Below are 19,114 nucleotides of genomic sequence, written 5' to 3'. Positions count from 1 at the left end.
GGCCATCTATCCCTGGTTTCCAGGGCCTGCAGCAGCTTTAGGTGAAGTTCCTTTTGGTGAAGCAAAGGAAGGTCGGTGCTGGCTTATGCTCGTTGTTTTCTTTTTTAAATACGAGCTCGTAGCGCAGAGCACGGTCACTCTCACACCCCCCCCCATGCACTGATGGGTGCGTGGTGCGGCAGCAGGACCATGGGTGCTGGCAGCCGCGGCCGCTGCTGAAACGGGGGAGTGCCTGCGGGTGCCGACCGCGCCCCGCCCCGCGGCCCGCCCGTCTCCATGGCAACCGCGGTGCTCCACCCCCCCTTCCCGGGCGAGTCACCTTGCCCAGCCGCGCTGTCCCCGGGCACGTGACCCGCCGGCGCGAGCAGCGCGGAGCGGAAGTGACGTAACGCACCCCGGTCGCATGATGTGGCAAAAAAAAAAGGCCGCGGAGGGAGGAGCTCCGCGTGCCGAAGTAGTCCCTTCCGGTGGCGGATCCTTCCGCCGCTCCCATTGGCCCCGCGGTGTGCGAGTCACGCCTCCCGCCGTGATCCTTCCGCCCGGCCGGCGCTGTTAGGGACGGTCCCGGCAGGTGAGGGGTAGGCCTCTTCCTTCCGCGGCGGTATCCTTCCGCTGGCGGGGGCAGCTTCCGTATCGCCGCAGCTCTTCCCTCGCCTCCGCCATTGCGGCCACGCTTCCCCGCGCCGCCCGGACCCCGCTGAGCTGCGACTCCGGTCCGGCCTCGGACTGGAGCCCCAGCCCGCTGCCGCCGCCATGGCCCAGATCCTGCCGATTCGCTTCCAGGAGCATCTCCAGGTGGGCGCGGAGGGGCGGTGGGTGCTGGGGCGGGTGGGCCGCTCCCGCAGATGGAGGAGTTGCCCGGGAACGGTGCCTGGGCGAGAGGCTCTGGGCCTGTCTGCGCTCCCTTTCTGATGGCCGGTGGCGCGGTCTGGGCCCCTCCGGCGGCGGGGCGGCCGCCCTCCCGCGGGCCTTGCCGGTGTCTGGCCCGGGTAGCGCCTTTCCGCCGGCGGCTGCTCACCGCGCCGTCCCGAAGGGCACCTTCCGGCTCGCCCGCTGCCGTCTCCGGGCTGGCCTGGGCGGGAGGGGAAGGGCTGGGGCGTCACGGGGCTCTTGGGCAGCCGGGAGACGGTGAGGGGCTGAGGTGCGGGTCTCGGTGCTGGGCGTCGGGCATCCTGCCCTTGCCCGGTCCCCGCCTGGTCTCCCTCGGTCGGGTGGTGGAGTGCGGCCGTGCCGGTGGTGTAGGCGAGGCTGGCGCCGTGCCCACGGTAGCACTTGCTGGGCGGTGCGGCGGTGGGAGGAGAGAGTGCGGCTGGTTCCTCTTCCCTTCCGAGGAGAGAGCCCCTTTCCGGGGCACTGCGAGCGGGAGTCCCGCTTCAGCAGGGGATGCGCAGGGCGGGGGATTAACGGGGTGACCAAGCTGGCTCCGGGCTTGCTTGATGCAGTTTTTTTTCTGATGAGGGTAGGAGTTCTTATAACTGTAAGGACATAATAAATCATGTAATCGATGTTCTGACTTGTAATGCCATCTTCGGTGAAGAAAAAACACGTATTGCAGTGAAATGTGAAAGCTACTGCGGGCTTCCCTACAGTACAGCTGTGGCAGTGCAGGCACCCAAGTGCCAGGTCTGCACCCTCTGTCTGGTGCCTGCTGGCCTCCAACAAAGCCTACATCTGGGCATCATTAAACCATAACCTCTTTCTAATAGGCTATTTCCATGTGGTGGGCTTTAGTTTAACACAGCTGTCTAAAGGTGCTAGTAGCAAATCTAAGCTCACTCTGCTGCAGGAATGCAAGACTGGCTTCTCAAATAAGCATGCACCTTTAATGTCTGTGGGTGAAGCTGGAGCACAAGGAGGGGTCTGGAAGCAGGATCCAGTTGTGCAATGTGACTTCCTATCTGACAAGCCTGTAGGGTGAAGTATTAGAGCTGTGTTTCTTGTCAGCAGTTGCTGTAGCTGTGATGGTGTTAAGCTTGGCTTCAGTGCTGAGGAGTGTTTCTTGACGAGAAGTTGTCTAATAAAAGTTACCTGGACATACCTAGGCAGGGTCCTCTGGCTCTTTGCAACCCCTCTGTAACCCTGCTTCCCTTTGGTGTTGGTGTCTGTATGCATATTGCGCTTAGCTAATGGGGACTGTGGTGGGCACTAACACAGTGATGGCTCTGCATGTTTATAGTGACCTTTTTCTAACCCACATGGAAAGAATTTAATTAATAGACACCTTATTAAAAGAACAATTGGAAAAATACTTTGCTGTGTAAATTCCCACTGTCCACAGTACTATTTTTAGATTTTTAGGAATACTGTCATGATTGGTTTTTGTCTAGCTAGGTAACTGTTGACCATTTGATAATTTTACTTCAGTATCAGTTTAAAACCAGGCCAGAATTCACAGCTTAGGTGTATCCCTGGACTCTTCTTTAGGGAGCAGCCATGAATTGGCCAGAGCTTCAGCTCTGAGCAAGTATCCTCTCCTGGTAGTGGTGTGGCCTAGAACCAGGTGTTAAGAAGGCTCTATATGCTCGTGTGAAACTCATCCCTCTGGGTAGCCCAGCTCTTAGTAGAGTATTGTAGGAATGCATCTATGATGCATTATTTAAGATACAAACCTTGCATGTGACCCGCTACCAGGTCTCTAATGACATGAGTACAATTACATAATGAAACTCATCTGCTTCACTCCACAAGTGCTGTTAGGTTTCAGGCCAGCGCTGTTGTAGAACATGACTATTCTGACTAAAGGCTGATTTATCTGTATTTATTTGTATTTTTCCTCTGTCTCTATTTAGTGTAGAGCACTGGCTTCACCAGTATCTTTTACAGCTGCATGTATAAGCTGGTCTGTTGTAAGATTTGGTGGCCAGTTGTCTGGTCCCGCATGCGTGTTTCCCAGAACCCTTCAGCTTGCTGTAGCTGCTGAACTTCCTCATTTTATTTCATTGAAAAAATTCAGAGGAACTTGACTACTTAGAGGTGCTGCTTTCATCCTGAAACTTCTGACTTGGTGTTGGAGTAAATTTTGAGAGTAGGAACATTGATGTTCCTGTATTCCTGCTATCCAGAACTGCTTTAGCCTATTCCAGGCTGTTCATAGGAGATACTCATGGACTCAATTTCTTGAACTGTGCCTGACCTACATTGCCTAGGAAACCTGTCATACAAGTGTTGTGCAACACTTGCAAGCTTGTAGCTGGTGCTTAACAAAAGACAAGGTATCCAACTGGAGCCTTATTCATAAAAAGGCAGGTAATGGGTATGAAGGAGAAAGTTCTTGTGAGGCCATTATTGAAAGGTGCTTTTAATTAAATCTAGAAGATTGGCAGTCAGCAATACATGTGGTATGATACTAGTTCTCCATGGATCCACTACTGCAGGCCAGAAAATAGTCATGCAACTATGTACAAAGCTTGTTCTGATTTCCAGCTTGAACCCAGTTGCACTGAAGGCACACTGGCATTGTCTTTTTCTGTCAATGTCTTGGCTGGGTGGTAGGGGAATGAAGAGGTAAAGGTTCCAGAAGCCCTGCAGTGTGGTGCTCCTGAATGTCTTGTCTCCTGGGTACATAGTACAGCATGTTTTGTGCCTGCAATTTGAGCTAAAGATCTAGTTTGGGCAAGTAAGATGTGGCAAGTATTCAGCTTACTAGGGTTAAGTAAGCTTTCTGAATACTTCCCAAGTGAAGTCTAAAAACAAAACGTGTAGTCAGGCTTCAGGTTTTGTTTGTTTGTCCCATTACATAGCTCCGAAATCTCAGTTAGTTGCAGATGTGCAGGATGTTATCTGTGTATTGTCTATTGTAGATGCCTGCCTTGCACAGAAGAACATCAACAATGCACTGTGGAGAAACCTTTTCCTTGGGAGTTTCCAAGGAGAAACTTGATTCCTGTGCTATCAAAACTACTGGACTCATGTTATAAAACTTTATAGTGCTACTTTTTTTTTTAAGTAGCCATGAGGAAACAGTCCAAAGGGGTATGTAGTGGGAGGTCAGAGTTCAGTATGTCAAGTGATTGCAAATCTGGTTTCTCATACCCTGGTTTTATACATTCCATAAGTTGGTGCCTCTGTGTACTTGAGGGCGAAAGTAAAATGCAACTGCTTACTGTAGTAGGTGCACAGAGCTGTTCTAAGGTAACAAGTTCCGGATGAGCGAGAAGGAACCAGACTAGTTAGCAGGTGATGAGCTGTTATTGCAAATTAGTTTAGCTCCACTACCCTGAAATATGTAAAAATTGACCTTGGGCCAGACACACTGCTGTACTGGTGTGACTTAAGGCATTAATGAATACTCTTCTGAACCTAAATATATTTAAAAGAAAATTGTAGACTTGTCTAGGCAGTATGGAAACCTGTCAGCTCAGGCTATGCACTTGACCCTGAGACAGAACTACTTTTATCTAAGAAAAGGGTTCTTGTATCTATTGGTTATCGATGGCTCTTGGAACCATAGCTAGCTATGCCAAAGAGCTAACTGAATAAAACTGGGCAGCATGGTATAATAAAACTTAGAATTTTACTACTTCAGTCTAACAATGACAAACAACAAAATACTTCCATGTATTTTGCTGGCAGTGAGACTGCTTGATATATCCTAAACCACTAAATCTCTGCTATAACAGCATTAGCTTGAAGCAGTTAAGTCTTTTGTTAGTATTTTTGGTCAGGAATCAGATGCCTGCTGTGCCTAATGCTGTTTTGGTGGAGTTCTTGCCCTCTTCATGTTAGTGGATCTGAATTCCTAAAACCAGTGAGTTTGGAGTGTTCTTGCAGAGAGAGAATCGGTAACAAAATGCTGTGAAGAATCAAGGTGCCTTGAGCTCTGTGTGTGTGTGTGAACTAATTGGATAGGAACAATTAGTTAAGTGGTTTAGAAGCTATTCTTCTTGGTATGTACCTCACAGCAGGTGCTGAAGTCAAGAGGCCTGCTTGTCTAGGTGGGCGTGCTCATTAGCACTTTGTGCTGGGCTGTGGTGATGGAACCGAAAGCCAGTGGTTCTGCACTCGAGTTTTGGCCCGCATGTTCTCAGCTGTGGCTTGTAGCTGAAATAGTCACAACACAGCTTGCCTGTGGCTGCTGAGACCGGATGGCTACCTCAGCCCATTGAGGGTGAGGCAGAAAATAGGAAGGATATAGAAATAGAAGAGCTCTTGAATAGTATAGAGGTCTCTTATCTGTTGAAAACATAACTTCCTAGCCTGTCACAAACACTAACTCTTACCTCGTACTGGTAAGCTTGAAGTGCTTTGGAGCCATTGACTGGCTGTGGGACTCATGTTACACTGATCTGTTTGCGGTAACTCAAACAGATCAGTGCATATACAAATCTTGTGTGGTGTGCTTGCTTTGCTAACTTTCATGTATGGAACTAAATGAATGGGTGAAATGTAGTCAGGTGTCTACCTTTGTCCAAAGCTGGACGAAGCATGGCCTTGCAATAGAGCTAATGCGACTCACTGCACATCAGGGAGCTGTGTGCTTCTCCAAAGACTGGGCATTTTTCCGTTAACAGTCATCTTCTAGCTATGTGATTTCTAGCTGCATGTAGATAAGGAATATCTGGGCAGAGACTGAGCAGCTGCTTGTGGCTACAAGAATGGTGGTTATATCCTGTTGAGTGTGAGAATCGAGGTGAAATGCATACTCAGCAGTTCTGTGCCCTTCCTGGTAGGCAAGGAGAAATTATTTGACAGCTAAGCAAACTGTCACAAGAAAGCAAATGTTCCAGGAAGAGGTCAACAAAGAGACTCTTGTCAGCAGTTTTACCATGCAGTTCGATGTCAAACATGCATGTAATAGGGCAACTTCTCTGGATAAGTTACCAAGAACATACTTGAATCATCTTCCAGTGAAAAAATAATTTTGCTAATCAGACTTTCACTTACTATGTTATAATGATTCACGTCTCAATGCTGTTGATATCAAAATCATCACAGAATTTGATGATTCAGTACAGCCCACAATTGACTGAAATATCCAGCCTTGGGTTAGATGAGTCCTTCAGGGTGTCATATGTGCTGAATTGAAGAGATGCTGCTGTCTCTGGCAACCTGTTTTGTGGTTCCACCCTAATGGAGCAGCTAACTCATAGAACACTTCTCAATATGCTTTCAGGAAACTGGTATAACTGAACTTGCTAACAGATGCTGGTGTAAAATAACTTGCACTGTAAACTGGTTGCCCAAGCACAGCTAGCAAGTTCTGCTTTTGTACCTGCTTGAAAGCCAAGGAAGTGGTTTTCACAGTATAATGTAGGAGTATTTTACGATTTCTTGTTTTTCTTCTCCAGTCTTTTATACTTGCTTGTGAATTGGTGAAAGGTGGTGGACCTAAATGAATGCAATACCAGATGCTTGGTGTGTTTTCCCTTTGTGGTCAGAGGAGAAGGGGTAGAAAATCTGCCGTAAAGCCCTGTACTGTCAGTTGTAGTGCAAACTCAGGAGTTTGGAGTAGTACTGACATTTTCATAGTAAAAGCCTGTCACATTTCCTGATAGTAATCTTACTGTTTGCTTAGCTTTATAAACACTTCTGAACTTTAGCCTGTGTGGGGGAGAAAATAACCTTATACTTCTGGGAACAATCTGTACTCACAAGAGTTCTGTGCATCAGATCAGAGTGCAGTCAAGAAAAGTTACCATTAGCTTTACCAGCTGAGCAAAGCAAGTGCCACTCTTGACTGGTGAGCTCTTGTGTAATCAAATGCAGGGATTGTCGTGATTCAAGTCAACTTCCTGCCTTGGTGCTTGAAGCAGTCTTGGTTCATATGATTGGATCTGTTGAGATTAAAAGATGAGATGTTAGCAGAAAGAGCTTGTGTACTTAAAGACATCACTAATGGTCTTGCCTCCATCAGAAAGCTTCTCCAAGCTTTCTTCAGAGCTCCAGTGCCAATTGACTAAATATTTTTCAAAGAAATATCTAGCCTCTGAAAATGGACTTTAAATTTAAAAAGGACCCCATCTTCCACTACTGACTAGGGTTGGGTACCTCAGATGTGACACCTAGCAGATGGCAGTTTTGATCAAAATAAATTTGTCTTACAATATCTAAGCGACTTTGATTTGGTGGTTATGTCTAGGCCTTCCCAAAGAGGTCTGCCATCTGCTAGGACTTGCTGCTTTGATTTGTTCTGTCCACAATGTTTGTTTGCATAGCGTTGTGAGTTACTGCCAGGTGGAAGGAGTACTTGGCACTCTGAAACTACCCTCCTATACCAATTAGCAAGGAAATTGAGTGCTTGGTAAGTGATTTTGCACTTATTTTTGCTAGGGCTTCAAGCATAACAACCACCACATCCTAGTAAGTCTCTCCAGCTCTGTCAGATGAAAGTCTTGCATCTTTAAACCTTCTCGCCTGAAGGGGTTTGGCTGGGTTGCATATAGCCCTGCCTAGCTGGTCTATAAATACCAGAGTCTGAGGCCTAGAGAACACTACCGTTTTAAATAGCTGTAGCATTAATAGTTTTCTCTTGGAAGAGCTGATAACACACTTTCACCTGAAAGTTTCCTGGCTTTATTATCAGGTGGATGGATGTAAAAGGAGCTGTTACTGAATGAAACCATTCACTGTGTTAAGTCACAGAAGTGTAGATATTCTGGTGTGGAAGAATGGCTAGTCAGTCATAGTAACTAGCTTGATGTCTGATTTCAAGAACTACATTTAAATCTGTTTTGTTTATAGTCTTATCTCAATCTTTTGAAAAAGAAAAGCTGGGTGACCTTAAGTTCTGTAAGCTAGTTGTGAAATGAACCCTTAGATGTTAGAGACCCTGAATGTGGTTTTTGGTAGAGTTCAAACCTGACTGAAGAGCTTCAAATGGTGAAGTCCTCACTTAAGAGAAAGGTAGCTTCAGTGAAATAGTGTCCTTTAGGAGAAAGCACTTAAACGCAGTGTTACCAGAGAACCATGCACAAAGGCTGGGTCATCTAGAAATTCTCTCCTTCAGCAAACCCAAGGAGTTAAAACTGACTTGCTTTGGAGTCTCAGCTTTAAACCGTACCAACATCTAGCTGTCTTGATTCACTATGCAGTATAGATCATACTTTGAAGTGCCCTTTATGAAGCTTGTTCTCTTCAGTTGGTGTGCCATAGCTTAGATATTCCTTGCATGTGCTGCTTAAAAGCCATGGCAAAGGGGAAGTGTAGTAAACCACCCTCTTTATCGGAAGCTGCAAGTAGGCAGGAACAGAGCAGCTGAGGCGTGGTCACCTCAGAGCTCACACAGAGCACAGCTGATGAGAGCTTAGTGTTTTGCTTCAAACTAGTATAATAACACTAAAATGGCTTTGAAGGTCTGGCCCTTCTTGGGAGACCTTGGGCTTGAAGTTGTTTCCCAGAAAGAAAAATATTTGATGTATTAGTGATAATTCCTCTAACAGTAAAAAACCGATCTTGAGTTTTTAAGGTGTATCCTCCCAGAAGCAGGGTGTCTGAATGTGCAGTGAACTAACTGTTCTGCATTTCCACTGTTAAAAATGGAATAAACTGTTTCACTGCTGACATCCTAACACACTAGCCTGTTGCAAATGTGATGAAACGTTCCTAACTAAACTGTGTTTTATTACAAGCTGTACTAAAACATAATTATAAGGGATGCATCTAAAGGCTTACAGAAGCAGACTGGCTTGGCAGAAGAGGAGGTGGTTTACTGGTATCTTCTGTGTGAAGCATGGCTGTGGATGAGCCATTTCTAATTTCAAGAAGTATCCATCTCATGTTAGCTCTGCCTTCTGGGTGGTATACAGCCTTGCTGCTAAACAGGACTAGGCTAATTGCTACACAGGTAGCTTTTTTTAACTCTACAAGGATAAAGATAAAGCTCATTCACCTCACATGTGATGTTAAGCTTGAAATAGTGAGAGCTGCCAAGCTCAATGGAATAAGTTAGGACTCTGGAAGCAAAGCTGGTGAGAGTGAGTACTGCAACTCTAGCCCAGCTACCAGGAGCAGGCAAGCTCAATGTGCCTTAAACCATATGAGGGGCCCAAAAGTGGAGTTCTCAAAACAGTAAGTTGTAAATGGACCTTGAAGACAAGGCATCAAGCATTTGAATGCTGAAGGGCTTCTTAAAAAGTCTGCTGGACTTAACTGAAGATGCACAAGAATTTGTGTGCCTGCCATTTTGCATAATATGATTGTATTGTCAGAAAAAGATGCGTGAAGCCTTGTATCTTTTGTGAGTTTCACAAAAGCTGTTCATGGCTATACTGAAGTAGTAACATAATGTTAAACCTTTTTTCTTTCTCTTCCAGCTCCAAAATTTGGGCATCAACCCAGCAAACATTGGGTTCAGCACTCTGACAATGGAGTCTGACAAATTCATCTGCATAAGAGAGAAAGTAGGAGAACAGGCTCAAGTGGTGATCATTGACATGAATGACCCCAGCAACCCCATTCGAAGACCAATTTCAGCTGACAGTGCTATCATGAACCCTGCCAGTAAAGTCATTGCATTAAAAGGTACGGAAGTCTTGATAAAGAAATGTTTGAAGTAGATGGAGAGCTTTCTGTACACTAGTTTATGACTGACTTAAGTCTCTCAGGCAATTTATGTGGGAGGATCCCTTACTGCTTCTCCACAGCTTAATGGGAGCTCAAGTTTAAATCGTTTTAAGATACTCTGAAGAGAGTTGGGCAGTAAGCTTCAGTTGAAGTTTTCTGGTATTTGCTCATCATTAGGATGAGAGTTTTTTTGCTTTGTTTGGAATACTTACAGCTTCTGAACAGGGAGAGCTGGAAGGGAAATGTAGGCTTTAAGGATTCTCAAGTCTGGAATTATGCTAGAGGGAAGTGAGAGCTGATCTCCTAAGTGTCTAAGGTCTGTCAACTAAGCCTCTCTTTACAGAGAGGAAGACTAAGACTGGGGAGGAGAAATATTCCTGAAGGCCTTAGTCTGGCCTTGCTGGAAGAAGCCAGTGTACCAGTTTGTGCATAGTTCTATCAGTCAGTGATAAGAAGAGTTAAACTATGCAGGAAAGACTTGTGTGCTGAATAAAGCACAAGGTCAGCTAACTTGGTATCTCTGGCAGTACAGAGAACAAGCATTCCTCTGGAGTCTCCAGAAATCTTGGTCTCTCCCCAAGAAGCCTTAAATACTGTCATTCTAGAAATGCATGTGTTGCTAATGGAAAGATTTATATGTATTCAGTGTTTTCTAAGTTTGACTTAACTGTGCTACTGTTTTGTCACAACTTTAATGCTTTCTTGCGTGTGCAGACGGTGAGTTATTTCAATTGACTATGCTAGTTCCTTTTGTGTCTTAGGACAAGAAAAAGCAGAATAAAGTGGCTCAAATCTATGGTGCATGTGGCTGAACAGTGGTGGTTAAGCAATGGAAAGCCTAAAATTGAGAGGCTTTTCATGCCTTCCCAAACAAGGAAATCCTTAAGATTCAGAATGTACTTAAGCTGTTGGGATCTTGATATTAAGTTTTTTATAATCAGGACTGACCATTTAGACTTAAGTCTAAATTTTGCCTCTTATACCTTGCATAGCATATAGATGTTCTCTGAATGTCATTTCCCTTCACTCTGGAGGTCCAGCTGTACTAGATACAGAAACAAACTGCTAGCATGTAGCCTGAGTAACACTGTGTTAGACAGCCTTCTCCAAGCCCTGGAAAACTCCTGACTCTGCATCTTAGGTCAATAGCTGAACTAATGATGTCTTCTAACTAAACTAATCCTTGGTGAGTGAAGGCACTTGCCTGTATGGCACTGTGACTTTATCAAGCTGAGTACGGTTAGTAACTGTAGCAGAAATTCTGACCTGCACCTAGTTTTACATGGTCTTTTGTATTCATCTTGGGCTACAGGAGCATGTGCTTAAATAGCTGTCGCCTAAAACTAGAAGTTGGTCAGAACCTTCCTTATCTTCTCAACAGGAAAAAATAATATCTTATATGCCACTGTGTTGTAAAAACTGGTAGAAATTACTGCAAGTGGCTGTTCAGGATGTATGTATGCACCATTCTGTGTAATTGGGAGAACTTTTCCTCTTACCTTCTAGAGCTTGTGTTGGTCACTAGATTCCTTTCCTTGCACAGTATGTTAGTCGGGTTTGCAGCCAGTAGCTGTGTATCCTGTTAGTGCAACCCAAGGGTTTTGGTTAATGAGTGAGTTACAAAAGCCCTCTGCCAACTTGACTGTTCTGTGTTGTGCTTTTCTTATACTTAAAACAGATGTGGGCATAGTTTTTAATGACGCTGGCATAGCCCTCCTCATAACTTTCAAGAGACTTGGCATTATTGTACAATACTTCATGTACATCAAGACCAAGCTACAACTTGTTCATGTAGCTGAAGCTCTTGTCTCCTACCAACTTGTATTCCACATCTGTTTTGATTGCTCAGTAGTGGCAAATTGATAAAATTAGCTCTAGGAGTGTGGTCTGTAATAGCTGGTCACTGAAGATATTGCCAGTATATGACTGCTTTCTTGAAGGAAGTCATGAGGGTTTAATGTCATAGTGCAGCTCATAGACTTTTAACCAGTGCTTGAAGTAACTAGTGGAAACTGACCTGGCTAACAATGTTGTGTTCTCTAGCTGGGAAGACGCTTCAAATATTTAACATTGAAATGAAGAGCAAAATGAAGGCTCATACAATGACAGATGATGTCACCTTCTGGAAGTGGATCTCTCTGAATACTGTTGCCCTTGTAACGGATAATGCAGTCTACCATTGGAGTATGGAGGGGGAGTCCCAGCCTGTGAAAATGTTTGATCGCCATTCTAGTCTTGCTGGCTGCCAGATCATCAACTACCGTACTGATGCTAAGCAGAAATGGCTACTGCTAACCGGCATATCTGCACAGGTACCTTGCTGCTAGGGAGGCCTACCACGGAAGCCCACAGCTTGTCTTGTTTCCTCCTTCTATAGGGGTGGGACTGATATGTTTTTTTTTTTTTCTTTCCTAAAACATGGTTGGGAACATAAATGCTTGTCTTGATCTTCAAATAATAAACATAAATAACTCAAAATCTTACAGTAATGGTATAAACATTGTACTATGTTCAGAGTCTTAAGTGATGCCTTTGTAAGAGAAGCATGGCATGGTACTTCAGCTGAGTATGATGACATATTTACTAACACTAACTTAAATGAAATTACCGGCCGAGTGTGTGTTATCCCTGACTCTTGTTCTGCCTTGTCTAGCAAAATCGTGTTGTGGGAGCAATGCAGCTATATTCTGTGGATAGAAAAGTGTCACAACCAATTGAGGGACATGCAGCTAGCTTCGCGCAGTTCAAGATGGAAGGAAATGCTGAAGAATCTACTCTCTTCTGTTTTGCAGTAAGAGGGCAGGCTGGGGGTAAGGTAAGACTGGCTCTAAATATGTTGTAATCTTTAATGACTAACCCTGGTTATCTGCTTCCATGAAAACAAGTGGTTTAATGTACGAAGTTGCCTTTAGGAAAAAAGTGAGGGACTGTGTCAGTCTGATGCGTATGAAAACTGGTGCATACAGAACTTTACAGCAGGGACTACCTGATGTAGCAGGAGCTGTTTTGAGCTCATGAAGTGAAGTGGCATGTCATGGCCAGCCTAATTAGCAGTTTGAAATGTGACTCTTGGCTTCACAGGCTAAGCTTAAGGGAAAAGCTGTTGTAATCTTTCTTTGATGCTGATCTCCAGTATCAGGCTTAACTTATTTCCAAATTACTGGATGAAAAAAATGAAATGCTAGTGTTAAAAGCCTAAGTAGTGGTCTAATACTAGCACTGGAATTAAGTGAGCTACTTTGTGGCAGCTAAAACACTAAAACTAAAGTTAGATTCAGAGAAACATCCTCAGAACTGTCACTGTGGAATGTTAACCATGTTGAAAGAGTGTGTATAAAGTGACCTTACTGAATCCTTAAACTTCCAAGTAGCTAGGAGTAACTAAAGATCATGCTTAACTGTTTCCCTCATCTATAGTACATGAATACAGTATGCCACACTTCTAGCTAGTAAAAATATTTAGGAAGACTGACTTAGTTTATCCTTTGCATAAGCTTGGGATTAAGGCTCAGCAGCAAAAGAATTGCTGTATCCTTGTTGTTGAATCTGTTGTTACATAAATTAAATACAAGAACTAACAGACTAATCCTATCTATTGCACAGCTCCATATCATTGAAGTTGGCACACCACCTACTGGGAATCAGCCATTTCCAAAGAAAGCAGTGGATGTCTTCTTTCCTCCTGAAGCACAAAATGACTTTCCTGTTGCCATGCAGGTACGACAGCCGTAAACAAGAGACAAGAACATGTCTAGTTCTCTTGGGAGATGTGACATTGTAAGAGGGCATTGGAAAGCTGGGTGGCCAATATATTGGCCTGAGGCTTGGCACTAAGCTGGTGGAATGCTCCTGCTGCAGTGGTGTTAAAGTAAAGATGGCGACTGAGGCAGCATTCAAAGGCAGCGTCTTCTTATTTATGGAAGAAGTATTCGTGTATATTTAACTGTATGTCAAGCTTATAAAATATCATTCTGGTGTGATAGTACTCTAATATTAAGTAAAAATATAACAGCATTTCTAGTTGTCCTGAAGTGGCACAGCTGTCTGCTGATTCTTAAACGTACTTACTGGTTTTGTGCAATACTAGTTTTGTTTATGCCTGTTTTGCAGATCAGTGACAAGCACGATGTGGTGTTTCTCATAACAAAATATGGCTATATCCACTTGTATGACCTGGAAACTGGCACCTGTATCTACATGAACAGAATCAGTGGAGAGACCATATTTGTTACAGCTCAGCATGAAGCAACAGCTGGAATTATTGGAGTGAACAGAAAGGGACAAGTAAGGAAGCTTGGCCTGGAAACCACTTGTTTAGCTAATCCCGCTGGCCCTTAATGATAACACTGTAGAGTTCATGTCAGTGTATAAAAGTTTCCAGAAATTAACAAGTGAGACTAATAGAATAAGGAATATGGTAGTAGTGGATAGTTGAACAGGAGTGCAGCTTGTCTGACTTCTAGTGTCTTCTACAACTTGAGTTCTGGTTGCATAATTTTGGGGGATTTGTAGTGGCAGTCAGTAAATCTAAATGCTGTCTTGCTGTTGAGAATGGAGCTAGAATATACCCATCTTCTGGAGGCAAATTGTATCCTCCTGCAGAGCACATGCTAATGAAAGTCTTAAATATGTTAAGTTTGAAGCCTGTGCTCAGGACATCTGAGGTCTGATAGTGTTCTGAGCCCCGAATTTGCTATTTCATCTCCGTACACATCTAACTTAACTAACTAACATTGTACATCCACTGACATTTTACAGCTATGCCTTTAGACTGAATTGATTTCAAAGATTGTTGTTGTTTGAGCATTGGTAATGCAGAGTAGAAGACTTGTCCCTAGTTTATCCTTAGACACTGAGTGGAGGTTACAGAAAGATAGGACTTATATTCCTGTATTTCTGACCTCTGTAAATACCTCAGTTTAACTTAATCGTCTGCCTTGATGCAGTATTTGGATCTAGAGGTTCTTTTTAACCAGAGGTCTGTTTCTTAAATAAAATGGCAAGACTGCAGTTATGAAGGGATGAAAAACTTCATGTATGCCATACTTTTCCTCTTGGAGGTTAGCTTAGCCTTTGGCTTGTTCTTTCTTTGGATTAACTGGAAGTTTTCCTTGATGATTTATTCAGGTGCTCTCAGTGTGTGTGGAAGAGGAGAATATTATTCCTTATATCACAAATGTGCTGCAGAATCCTGACCTAGCTTTACGAATGGCTGTTCGCAACAACCTGGCAGGTGCTGAGGAACTCTTTGCCAGAAAATTCAATGCACTGTTTGCACAAGGGAACTATTCGGAGGCAGCAAAAGTGGCAGCTAATGCCCCAAAGGTAATAGACTGATATTCAGAACATTACTGAACTTCACTGGCTTAAGTTTCTTGCATCAATAAAGCTCACCGAATTTCTGAAGTGGCAACACTAGAATCTCATTATTGCTGCTGTCCTAATGTAGTACTTAACGTACCTGGGAAGAACCTGTATGCTATGTGTTGAGTGTACTGATTGTATGCTTGGAAGATCTTAAAGCTTGTATGAAGTCTGCAGAAGGGAAAAGGAATAAATAACGAAGTAATGTCTGTAAGGTTTAATGTTTACATTTCCAGTGATTAAAAAAAGTCTCTGAAAAGACAGCCTCTAGCTGGGGTTGCATCTGAAACAGGATAAAAAGGAGAGACTAAGAGACTAAATTCACGTGAGAGGAACTTGCTTGCAAGGACATGGTGTCTTAATTCTGTAGGACAGTCTCCCGAACTTAAATTTGCATTGCTGCTGAAGCAAGTCCAATAGGCTGCTATTGCACGTCTTATATTAGAACATCTTGAAGGCAGTGTCTAAAAGTATGTTCAACTGTACTGCTTCTGACTTATTCTGGGCTGGCAAACAGTGTCACTGTGGCAAGCATTTGTAATCTCAGCTCTTTGGAGGAACTCTTGCTAAGCCACAATAGCTGAACAGAAAACTAAAGTGCATCTCTTATTTCTGGCAGGGAATTCTGCGTACTCCAGACACCATACGCCGGTTCCAGAGTGTTCCAGCTCAGCCGGGACAGACTTCCCCTTTACTCCAATACTTTGGCATTCTGCTTGACCAAGGGCAGCTGAATAAGTATGAATCGCTGGAACTCTGCAGACCAGTGCTTCAGCAGGGACGCAAACAGCTCTTGGAAAAATGGTTAAAGGAAGATAAGGTAAATTTGAGATGGATTCCTTCAGAGCTCTGGAAGGGAAAGGGTGTACTGGCTTGGCAGCCTCCTCCCCTCCCCAGGAAAACTCAACCGTTCAACTCCTTAATGCCCTCGTGTGATCAAACAGTTGAGCAATAGATGTTCACTCTACCTGTATCTATGACCCACATTACTGCAAGAGAATTAATCAGATATTCAAAGAGCTTCACTCATTCTATACTTAAAGTTACAGTGTGGAAAGCTGCTTGAACTGCTGCTGTTCTTTCCCAAACAACTTTAGGCTTCTTTGGATACTGGCTTGCATATGCTTTGAGCTGTGGTTACACTTCTGTAATTAGGTGAAGAAGCATGCAGATATTATGTATCACCTGATTCTTTTTAGCTCTGCAAATACAGTTCTGACTCCTGTAGAACAGCATAAGGAACGGAGTCCACTAGATCACTACAGAAAGAGGCAGATAATGCTATCAAGCTGGGCCTTATGGTTTGTTTTTTGGGGTTTTGTTGAGAGAAGTTCAAAAGGAAGACAAATGAGGAAGAAGGTATTAATGCATTGCATGGTATGGTCAGGGTGGACCGACTGTATTTATGTTTTTAAACAGCTGGAGTGCTCAGAGGAGCTGGGAGACCTTGTGAAATCTGTAGATCCTACACTAGCACTTAGTGTCTATCTGAGAGCCAATGTTCCGAACAAAGTCATCCAGTGTTTTGCTGAAACGGGACAAGTCCAGAAGATTGTTTTGTATGCTAAGAAGGTGAGAGGAAATTAAATTGCCATATCTGTCCTGTGTTTAAAAATAACTAGTGTATGTTCTAAAGTAGGTAAAAGGAATTGTGGGGGAATCCAAAAGGCTGTGTAAGTGCCTACTTTGGCCTAATGTTTTGTTATGAATAATTACTGCTGGACTTCATACATACATCCTTTCATACTTCCATATGTAGCCTTTACCAAATGAGGAAATCCTGATTGGGTTGTGTAAACTACTGACAGTAGCTTTTACTGAGCTCTCTATTTAACAAGGTGTGTGCTCTTGCTGAGTAATTACTTTTCATTATCTCTTCAGGTTGGATATACTCCAGACTGGATTTTTTTGCTGAGGAATGTAATGAGAATCAGCCCTGATCAAGGACAGCAGTTTGCACAAATGCTTGTTCAAGATGAAGAGCCTCTTGCAGACATAACACAAGTAAGTAACTTTATTGCTATGAAATGTTAAGTTCAAGGCCTTAAATTGGTAAGAGTGTGGCTTTTCTTACCACAAGAAAAAGAAATTTTATTTATTTTTTTTTTTTTTAACTGCCAGTTTAGATTTGCTGTACCAGGACAATGCTGTTTCTTACCTGTTGTTAAGAATGCTAGATGACAGCTTAGTGCAGTGCCAGAATAAAGAGTTTAGCTTTGGAAGCTGCACTTGATGTTACTTTGTGTAAATATGCTTCCAGCTTCTAATAAAAAGCCTAATTTTTTTCCAGATTGTAGATGTCTTCATGGAATATAATTTAATTCAGCAATGTACAGCCTTCTTGCTGGATGCACTGAAGAATAATCGTCCCTCGGAAGGTCCCCTGCAAACACGTTTACTTGAGATGAACCTCATGCATGCACCTCAGGTATGCTTTCAGAATTACTGGCTTGCTTGTGGCTACACGAGCTGCTGTGTTGTGGTCCATATTAAGTGCTAGAATTCAGGATCTAAATGAAAACTTTCCAATATTCCTTCTAGGTTGCAGATGCTATACTGGGAAACCAAATGTTTACTCACTATGACCGGGCTCACATAGCTCAGCTGTGTGAGAAAGCTGGCTTGCTACAGAGAGCACTTGAACACTTCACAGACTTATATGACATCAAGCGTGCAGTAGTTCACACTCATCTTCTCAATCCTGAGGTATGAGATCATATATTCTGAGTCTATGTTTGATTTCAGTGTAGAGTGTTCTACTTGGGTCTAAAATGGCTTCTGTGTCTTTGCAGTGGTTAGTGAATTATTTTGGTTCCTTATCGGTAGAAGACTCTCTGGAGTGTCTGCGTGCTATGTTGTCTGCTAACATTCGTCAGAACCTGCAGATCTGTGTCCAGGTAGCTTCAAAATACCATGAACAGCTGTCAACACAGTCACTTATTGAGCTGTTTGAGTCTTTCAAGAGCTTTGAAGGTAAGTTTGTGCCCTTGCCTCTAGCAAAAAGAGCTAGTGCTCACCTCATCATAGTGTGTGCATGAAGGACTGTCTGTCTGCTGAAATCCAGAAAGCCAATATTGAACTTAAATACCTACGCCTGAAAACTGTCTTGAAACTTGACTTAAAAGTTCCCCCATTAATAGGGGCACCAGTGATCAGTGTTGCATATTTTGGCTTTCTGAAATGTTATCAAAAAGCTTGGAGCTGTAGACAACCTAAAGAGTTAACTGAAGAAGCTGCTGGCCTTTTTCCTCTATCCGAAATGGTAATCTTAAATTTGTGTAGCCTTTGGGTTTCAGGCTTTTGTATTTCTCAACAAGACTAGTTGTGCGTAGTCTCATCAGCATGGCAGTATGTCAGTGGTTAAATCTCTGCAGATGTGTGGCCAAGTGAATCTTTCTTGACTTGGCTGTCACTTATCTAAAGTGGTCAAGTATTATATGGCATCGGCTTTCAGTGAACTCTAGTGTGGGTCATGGCAAGCAGCTTTTGCACTGTGTGTTTTAGTGAAAGGTGTGATGATAGCTTTTGGGCACAACTAGTTTTGGTTTTCTAAACTTTTCCTTGCCTCCTGTCTAGGGGGTGTATGGAAGGCACGTGCTGGATGTTTTAACAAAGCTGACCTGTGGCAATTGATGATACATCGGTATTGAAGTTGCATGTAACACATTAGTCTGTGTAATACATGGGGAACAACAACAAGCTCAACTCAGCTAGGCTAGTCTGGTCGTCTTAAAACAATTACAGTGCTTGAATCTTCCAGTTCTTTGTAAACTTCTGCAGTAGTCAGATCCAAATTTTCATGTGTTTGTAACTTGGAAGCCTTGCTTAAAGCTAGTAGTGATCCAAATCAAATGCTTTAGTAGAATAATATGTTGACTGTTTCCCTCCGAGGTTTGTTTTATTTCCTGGGCTCTATTGTAAACTTCAGCCAGGATCCAGATGTGCACTTCAAATATATTCAAGCTGCATGCAAGACAGGACAAATTAAAGAAGTGGAAAGAATCTGCAGGGAAAGTAACTGCTATGATCCAGAACGTGTTAAAAACTTCCTCAAGGTAATGTTTGGGAAGCATTGGACTGTCTTAGCCTGTTTGGGGTTCTGGTAAAACATGGTGTGTGTCACCAGCAAAATGAGGCAGCTCTGTGAAAATACAAGTGAGTCTTAATCTTTGTGCTTAAGGATCCATCTGTCCTTCTAAACCAGAGGTATCTACCATGTTAGCAGTACCTCTTAATAAAGCCTGAACCT

At 43.4% G+C, this 19,114-nt stretch overlaps 1 protein-coding gene across 1 annotated transcript in view; it reads left to right on the top strand.

Annotated features, from left to right (window-relative positions):
• The first annotated feature begins 469 nt into the window (after positions 1-469).
• The window catches only part of CLTC (clathrin heavy chain), a 33,738-nt gene continuing 15,093 nt past the window's right edge, over positions 470-19,114 (top strand). Inside the window, exons 1-14 of the mRNA XM_030472565.1 lie at positions 470-795; positions 9,252-9,459; positions 11,545-11,813; positions 12,155-12,316; positions 13,105-13,218; positions 13,612-13,785; positions 14,629-14,826; positions 15,485-15,685; positions 16,285-16,437; positions 16,747-16,869; positions 17,156-17,293; positions 17,407-17,571; positions 17,658-17,838; positions 18,757-18,920. Of these exons, the coding sequence (XP_030328425.1) occupies positions 754-795; positions 9,252-9,459; positions 11,545-11,813; positions 12,155-12,316; positions 13,105-13,218; positions 13,612-13,785; positions 14,629-14,826; positions 15,485-15,685; positions 16,285-16,437; positions 16,747-16,869; positions 17,156-17,293; positions 17,407-17,571; positions 17,658-17,838; positions 18,757-18,920 (2,292 nt within the window). The 5' untranslated portion in view covers positions 470-753. The remainder of the gene's footprint in view (positions 796-9,251; positions 9,460-11,544; positions 11,814-12,154; positions 12,317-13,104; positions 13,219-13,611; positions 13,786-14,628; positions 14,827-15,484; positions 15,686-16,284; positions 16,438-16,746; positions 16,870-17,155; positions 17,294-17,406; positions 17,572-17,657; positions 17,839-18,756; positions 18,921-19,114) is intronic.

This window comes from Strigops habroptila (genome assembly GCF_004027225.2).
Source record: "Strigops habroptila isolate Jane chromosome 13 unlocalized genomic scaffold, bStrHab1.2.pri S16, whole genome shotgun sequence".
NCBI lineage: Eukaryota > Metazoa > Chordata > Aves > Psittaciformes > Psittacidae > Strigops > Strigops habroptila.
The sequence above is the reverse complement of the archived record's forward strand: the minus strand, read 5'-3'. Positions and strand labels throughout refer to the sequence as shown.